The sequence below is a fragment of the Phalaenopsis equestris genome, unplaced genomic scaffold (assembly GCF_001263595.1).
Source record: "Phalaenopsis equestris unplaced genomic scaffold, ASM126359v1 Scaffold201156, whole genome shotgun sequence".
Taxonomy (NCBI): Eukaryota; Viridiplantae; Streptophyta; class Magnoliopsida; order Asparagales; family Orchidaceae; genus Phalaenopsis; species Phalaenopsis equestris.
Window position 1 is genome coordinate 93,425 of NW_018220936.1, and position 8,799 is coordinate 102,223.

General features: G+C 31.8%; 1 protein-coding gene across 3 annotated transcripts in view; it reads left to right on the forward strand.

Annotated features, from left to right (window-relative positions):
• The window catches only part of LOC110035981 (probable RNA methyltransferase At5g51130), a 41,389-nt gene that overhangs the window by 11,035 nt on the left and 21,555 nt on the right, over nt 1–8,799 (forward strand). For all 3 annotated transcript variants that reach the window (XM_020740319.1, XM_020740320.1, XM_020740321.1), the window contains one exon: nt 1,816–1,863. In XM_020740319.1, coding sequence (XP_020595978.1) covers nt 1,816–1,863 — 48 coding nt within the window. The remainder of the gene's footprint in view (nt 1–1,815; nt 1,864–8,799) is intronic.

The window sequence follows — 8,799 nt, forward strand, 5'->3', positions numbered from 1 at the left end:
GGGGGGGGGGGGGGGGGGGGGGGGGGGGGGGCGGCAGGGGGGGCGGCCTGCAGCAGGAGGCGGGTGGCTGCTTCAAGCGGATGATGATGACAGGCGAGGGGCGGCTGCAGTGGGTGGGGGGCAGCTGTTTGCCGATAGATTTTGCATTAGTGTACGGTGTAATTCAAATTCGGTTAAATCAACCGAATTCTAAATTCAACCTAATTCTAAATTCAACCAAAATGAATTACGGTGTAAACTTCAAAATCATTTATACTTTACATCTTATTTGTAATTCTTCATACCAAACATATAATTTTCTCATATCTCTGCGAAAGAATTACAGTACACCACAAGTTTACTCAACCAAATAACACCTAAAGTAATCACATATATTATGATGATGGAACTTTATCAAAATTTTGTGATACTTACCAAATTTTTTTATTATTTTTTTACTGATTGTATTTAATCATTATTGTAATCCATCTCAAAATTTATGGTGTGATCTTTGGGCGCGTTTAATGACAAATATTACTGTATGGGGACCTCCATCAAATTTTTGTGAAACCCCTCAAATTTTCATGTTTATTATTTTATGGCATTTATCGTTATTCTGATTACAATGGTTATTCATTCTATTCTCATTATGGTCCTTCTTCATACTATAATTGCCCTCCTGATTTCACTTCAACATCGCATTGACATAGCTACTCTCAATCCTGAAGACAACTTGTAGTCCCAAAAGTCTTCTGTTAGCCTACATCACTTTCTTGCCTCATATCTAAATAGAGGCTATGTTGCTTGATCTTATTATCTTCTTTGAGCAAATATTTCTAATCCTAATCCTTAGTAAATTCAAGCTTTACATCATGATCATGATGATCATGCATGCTATTATCATCAATTGTGATCATCATAAATCATATCATGACAATCTTGTATACGATAATGACAATCTCTTAGATCTGAGTATCTTGATGATCAATTCAAACAATTTTCATATTAATTATTCATGCATTGAATATGATGATATTATCAATTTCCTCTCCACTATATTGACGTCAATATAACTTGCTCTCTACTGTTGTTTTGCACATCAATTTCAACATTTATATGCAAATAACAACTTATACAAAGCTATGTAAAGAATGAAATTCCAAAACAACAATTATTGCCAAAAAACACAAGTGCAAAAATAGTAGAACTAACTGATTATCTGGAGTCTCAGAGGAATTGGATAAGACCAATATAGAATGTGTATGAAGTGGTCCTTAATTGTGTATTTTAGTATCTTGATATGAACAAAGAAGAAAAATAAGATGATAATGATGATTAACCAACCGTTGATCTTGATATTAAGCATGAACAAGTGAAAATGCCTAAGGTTGATGATGTAGAAGGGTTATTTGGTGGTTTTCTTTGACGAGAAACCAAATGCTGCACGTCAATGTCACTAACCTATGATTTTAAGTTTTAGGCTGTTGCCAGGCTTTATGTTGCTGGTGATGATATCTCCATTCCCAAGAGCTTATGCTTTACTTTATTATGAAACTTTTAACATGACTAAGAGGTGAAGAAGCTTTTCTTAGGTTCACATAAAATAGCAGGGAACTAGCTTACTTTAATGTAAATTCTTGCTCTGTTTACTTTTATTTTTGGACTGACATCTCTATTGTTTGTACTCGAACTTAGTTGCATGATATTATTGCATTCGCTTTTCAATCAAGCATCAGTACATTTACCTAGTTTTATTTCTTAATTAATGTGATTGTGGATTTAATATAAAAAATTTTATGTCATCTTAACTGAATATTTCCTTTTTCTTCTGTGCAGCAAAAATGTTCTCTTGTCGAAGCATGGTTGGAATAGATATAGATAAAGGTATGGTCTTTTGATCTTTACACTGATTAAATCGAGTTTGGTTTTAACTATTAAGTTATTTTTTTGTGGTTGATATTTTAGTGTATTTATAAAGTGATTTTCTCGATGGAGGCTAGTTAATGCTTTGATATTATAGAAAAGTATATTCATGTTAGGTGTTTAATATTAATTCCTTCCAACAGTCTGAACTTTATTAAACTTGGAAGCCAAGTTCTGGATATTCTTCTAACATACTTCTAACATATGGAATAGGAAATTTGTGCTCTATCACACACCACAAAAGAAACCCTAGAAAACTGTAATTTCCATGTTCTTGATAAACTACTTAGGCACGAAGATGGCTCCCAGTCAGCCTCTACTATTGCTGGACCCTTTTCAGTTTAACGAGAGGGAAGACACCTCTGTTTCTTAGCAGTTATAAATATTAACAGCGCCTGCACTAAACAATTGGCTGGGACAAGACTCCTCCACCTTCCTCTGTTTAGCAATGTCTCTTGAAGGTCACCTTTTTGTTGTTCTCAAGAAAACCAAACACAGCCGACTGAAGGGGAAGGGAGAAACCAGAGAATGGAGAGAAGATGATGGAAATTATTTTCTTATCAGGGGAATTGTAAATTGTGATTTATAAAATGTGGGGTAGGGATATATATAGTCACACACCTCAAAGTATTTGTGCAAAAAATAAAGAAACTAAGAAAAGATTTATATGCAAGAACTATCCTAAGAAATGAAGAATCAATGCAATTATGTTCACCTTGGTTCTTTAATTCATTAAGATCCAAAAAAAAAAAAAAAAAAAAAAAAAAAAAAAAACTCTCACCAAATTTAATAACTCCAAGCAATGCTATTGCTTGGACCCTTTCCAGTTTAGCATGAGGGAAGGCACCTCTATTTCTTAGCAGTTATAATATTAACAGCGCCTGCACTACATTACCTGGGACAAGACTCCTCCGCCTTCCTCTGTTTAGCAATGTGTCTTGAATATCACCTTTTTATTGTTTCTTAAAGAACCTGAACACAGTCGACTGAAGAAGAAGGGGAAAAACAGAGAATGGAAAGAAGATGATGGAAATTATTTTCTTGTCAGGGCAATTGTAAATTGTGATTTATAACATGGAGGGTGGGGATATGTATAGTCACACAACTCAAAGTATCCGTGTAAACCAAAAAGAAGCTAATAATAGATCTATATGAAAGAACTAAGCTAAGACATGAAGAATCAATGCAAGTATGTCGATCTTGGTTCTTTAATTCACAAAGATCCAAAAAATCAACATAAAGATTTCTCTCACCAACTTTAATAACTCCAAACAATGTTAAAATATTGAGGAAGCTTGTACTCTTTTCAATATTTCTCATGCATCACCATTTGTTGGAATATTTATAATCTTCACAATACCATTTGTCGCAATCTTATTGATGAAATAGGATTCTACATCAACATGTAATTTTTGGTGAAGTATACTGCACTATGACTGTTAGAAAGGACACATGCAGAAGTGGGTGCTGATTGGACCTGCCTTTTCAATCATTCTCTACTTCACGACTTGAGATTCAACAATGTATTCGATTTCAATGGTGGATGTCTGATTATTAAAACAATCCGCACAATTTGAGTCTATATACCCCATAACTACATCATTTATGGAATCAAAATTTTCATACATCAATCCCAATATTATGGTTTTTAAGTATCATGATACTTTTTTTGGGAGCTTCTCATTGATCTGCTATGGTCTTTCTTACGACATTTAATGTAAGACAAATTACATTCAAAAAATAATAGTATAAATTCTTATACCTACAAGATTTCTGATGCATCATCATTTGTTGGAATATTTACAATCTTCACAATGCCATTTGGCACTATTTTATTGATGAAATAGGATTTTACTTCTTTCATGAAACAAGTACTTTTTGGTGAAGTATACTGCACTATGACTCTTTGAAAGAACAAACACAGAAGTAGGTGTTGATTGAATCAGCAATTTAGAAATCATTGATTTCAATCATTCTCTACTTCACGGCTTGAGATTCAACATTGTATTCGATTTCAGTGGTGGAGAACGCCATATCTAGTTGCATTGAAAACACCTTTACTATATAGCTTATAGAGGATGTCCCATTATTAAAACAATTTGCTCAATTTGAATCTATAAACCACATAATTACATCATTTATTGAATCAAAATTTTCATACATCAATCCCAATTTTATGGATTTTAACTATCTTGGTACTTTTTTTGACAGCTTGTCATTGACGCCTCATTTGATTTGTTATGATTTTTCTTATAACAGGGGGTGCTTGGCTGCAAGTCGGATTTAAGTTAAATAGGATTTAATAAATTCTATAAATCCGGATTTATTAAAACTAAATATTATTAAATCCAAAATAATATTTGTTTCAATTAAAATTAAATCTAGTTAAAATCTATTTGATGTGTTTGACATAAATTTATTTGAAATATTTTTTTCCCAAGCTAAATTTGTTAAATCTGTTGAATCCAACTAATAAGTGAATTTACTAAATCCGAATTTAATAAGCAGAACGAGCAAAAAATGGATTTAACTTAACGACAGATTTATCTATTCTATTTATGGTGTTGGTGCAGTTTTGTTAAATTCATACTTAAATTTTGTTAAAAGTGTCCTACCAAACACTGTCTTAGTGTAAGCCAAATTACATTCAAAAAATAATAACGTACATGCTTACACATGATTTTGGTAGGGAATCTTTTTCATATATGATCTTTAATAATCATCGCCATGTGGTTGATCCTTGCTTAACTTAAAATTATTTTGCTATGGGTGTTGAAAGTGGTTTAGAAATGGTCATTCCCAAACTTGTTCACAGTTATTATGATGTATATTTTTTTGTGACAAGAAGAATACTTTTTCCTTATTCTCGATGATCTCCATTCCCAGAATTGGTACGAACCAGATTTTTCATATCAAATTCTATTTCAAGTAAGGCATTTAATATTTTGATTTCTTCTAAGGTAGCAATTTCATGTAACATACAATCAATAGAATGTAAAAGATAGATATTGTTGCTAACATCCTAAGATCTTAGATTGACACAACAATCGTAGTTGTTGCAACTGAATACTATATCAAATATATACTCATTATATCTTTTATACCACATGCTTGGAAATTATGACAACTCCTACAAGGATCTTTTTAGCAAACGTATGATATTTAGTTTCAATTTCAGCAAATGCTTTAGGTTAATTCATGCAATTGCTCTCCTACATTTTTCTTTACAAAAATGTTTTTTTAACATCCATTTTCGGTCAAGTTAAATAACCATGGAGAAAAGAATACGTTTATCTATATGCCTTGCACTTGGATAGGAAAGTTCAGAATAATCTTCACCCCTTGTGTAAACTTCTAATTCAAGCTCACCTTTGAATCTTGGTTCTTTACTCTAAAAATTTCATCCTTCTTTCGGAATAACAATTTGAATCTAACTCCCTTTTTTTATTTGTTAACCAACTCCCAAGTATTATTCTTTTTTACAGAGATCATCTCTTTATTTTATCTTATTTTGCATGTTTCATGGCTTTTTTATATGAACTTTGTTCTTTACCTAGTAGAAAACTAGCCACATGTACATAATAAGAAAACTCTTATCTACTAACCCACATCTTTGTGGTGCCTGAACAGTATGCGTAGTCCTACCCCTTTTCAAATTAAATGTTATTTTTTTGCATTTCTTCAATGCTTTGCTATCTAGGCTCTTTATGACCTGTCAGTTGTTTCTTGATCTTTTTTTTTCCCCAAGAATTTCAAGATTCTTCGACTGTTCTACCTATAGTTGCAATGTATGGTTTTCATTATTTGTCTTGTTTAGAACTATAGTTATTGAAACTAAATCTATCATTTGTTTTTCATTAAAGAAAATATCCATGCTGATGAAATGTTTAATATGATTTGGTTCCTAACAACATAATGTATACCATTCTATTTTCTCAAAATATCCAATGAAAATACACGTCGTAGCTAATTGTTCTAATTTGCCCTATCAAGTGTGAGCATAAATGATACAGCAAATACCTTTAGCCTGTTGTAGTTTTTTGCTTTTCCAGTCCACCTTTCTTGTGGGATTTTGAATTCAATGGCCAGTGAAGGACACCTACTTATCAAATAGCTAGCTAGCTATGCTGATTTCTTTTGCCTCAAAATGTCTTTGATAGACCTGCATTATTTAACATGATTTATTTACATATATGCTACTCTTTTGAGCAAGCCATGTTTAATAGTTTTTGTTCATTCAATTGTTTTTTTTTTTTTTTGGTTCTTTGAAAGGATTGTTACTTATCTAGCATAATTAGCAGTAGTGCAACACAATGTGCACTTTAACACAGTGCAGTGATGTGGAATACTTACGTTGTTATTGTTGCTAGTGAATAATTAATATCATGCAAACTATCCTTTTAATTGAACTATAGGAGTCAAGAAGATGATATAAATGAATAAAGGCGGAGCTTGATAAACTACTTCAAGATAGTTTCATTCAAAGGCTAAGGGATCTAGTTTGGATTGGTTGGAATTTATTTTTGATTTTATCTAAATAAGATTCAAATCTGATTAAATTGCCAGGGGTAAGGTCTACCTATATTCAATCATAATATGCGTGTTTTGTTTGGTTGTCATTATTGGGTTTTAGGTCGACCTAAAAGCTTTTGAACTCTCTTAGCAAGGGGAAATTGAAGATATTATTAAGCTCCATAGCAATTGGGAAAGATATTTATACTCTATAATTATTAGAAGAAAAAGTTTTTTACAACAACAACGACAACAACAACAACAAACCTTTATCCCACTAGTGGGGTCGACTACATGAATCCTTTTTTCTCCATTGAGTTCTATTGAGTGCCATATTTTCATTAATGTCTAATAAATTAAGATCATTTTTTATACAATATGCAAGTCTTTTTAGGTCTACATCTGTCTTTCTTAACATAAGTTAAATCTAAAACATCGGCTCTCCTAACCAGATCATCAGATTGTCGACGTTTAATGTGACCAAACCATTTAAGATGACTCTCTCTAATTTTGTCCGCCACTGGAGGTACACTAACCCTATCATGGATATATTCATTTCACATTTTGTCTCTAAGTGTAAAGCCACTCATCCACTTAAGCATTCTCATCTCGACAACACTTATGTTAGTTTTATGCTTCTCTTTTAATAGTCAACATTCTGCGCCATAGAGCATTGCATGTCTTATCACCATCTTATAAAATTTTTCTATCAGTCTAAGTGGTACTTTTCTATCACACAATAGGTCGGAAGAATTTCTCCACTTCAACCAAAACATTCTCATCTATATCACCATCACTCTGAACAATAAACCTGAGATATCTAAAACGTTCACACCTTTTAATATTTTGATTACTTATAGTTACAACTCTATCACTAGAGCTACTACTACTAAAATTACATTCCATGTATTCAGTTTTAGCTCTACTCAAATGAAGGCTTTTAGACTCCAAAGTAGACCTTGATAATTCAAGTTTTCTTGATCTCTTTCTCTATTCTTATCCACATGAAGGATATCATCAGCAAAAAACATACAACGAGGTGGGCCCTTTTGTAAATGTCCAATAAGAGCATCTATAACTAAAGCAAAAAAGATATGTGCTTAAAGCCGATCCCTGATGTACTCCAACTAAAATAGGAAAATATTTTGTCAATTCTCCTTCTGTCCGAACACAAGTAACTGCTCTAGTATACATATCTTTAATGACTTGAATATAAGTCATATCAATATCTTTCTTCTCTAAAACTCTAAAGGATATCTCTTGGAATTTTATCGTAAGCTTTTTCTAAATCAATAAAAATCATATGTAGATCCTCCTTATTCTCTCTGTACTTCTCCATCAGATCTCTCAACAAATGTATAGCTTCTATAGTAGACCTGCTTGGCATAAATTCAACCTGATTATAAGAAATCTTTGTAATACGTGTTAACTTATGTTCGATTACCCTCTCTCATAATTTTAAAGTATGACACATCAACTTAATTCGTCTATAATTTGCACACTCTTGTGAATCTCCTTTTTTTTAAAAAATGGAGACAAAAATACTCTTCTTGCATTTCTCAGATATCTTTTTAGTTTTTAAAATAATATTGAAGAGTTTAGTAAGCCAATAACCTCTCAAATCTCCTAAATATTTCCACACTTCAATTGGGATATCATCGGGTCCTATAGACTTTCCATCCTTGGTTCTTTTTAAAGCCATATCAATTTTTTTTTACTAATGCGACAGTAAAATGGAAACATTTTATTATTATTAAGGATGTTAAGATCACTAAAGTCAACTGCATTTTCAAAAATTTTATAGAAAAAGTTTTTTATTGAACTTAATTTATTTCATATAATTCATCTGACTGCTAGTATCTTGCAACAAAGTTTAAACTAATGTAGAGGCATGTCTAGACCTACAACAATTTCATGTTGAATCTATTATATATAAAGTTCTCTAATAGGTCGAACTATATTCAATTCATAATATATGTGTTGGTTCTAGTTGTGATTATTGCGTTTTAGGTCGACCCAAAAGCTTTTGAACTCTTGAAGCAAGGAGAAATTAAAGATATTATTGAGCTACATATTAATTGAGAAAGAGATTTATACTCTAATGATTTGAAGAAAAAACTTTATATTGAACTTAATTTATTTTCATATACTTCATACGTCTGCTAGTAAATTACATCAAAGTTAAACCCTTGCAGAGGCATGTCTAGGCCTATGACAATTTCGTGTTGAATTTGTTATATATAAAGTTCTCTTATAATTTTTTAAAATTGTTTTTTCCAATGACTTATTGCCATTGTAACAAAGGCACTGTATTGGATTACACATATCTTTTTATCTTATAAGATCCAACCCAATGTATGATTAATTCTTATATATATATAAATA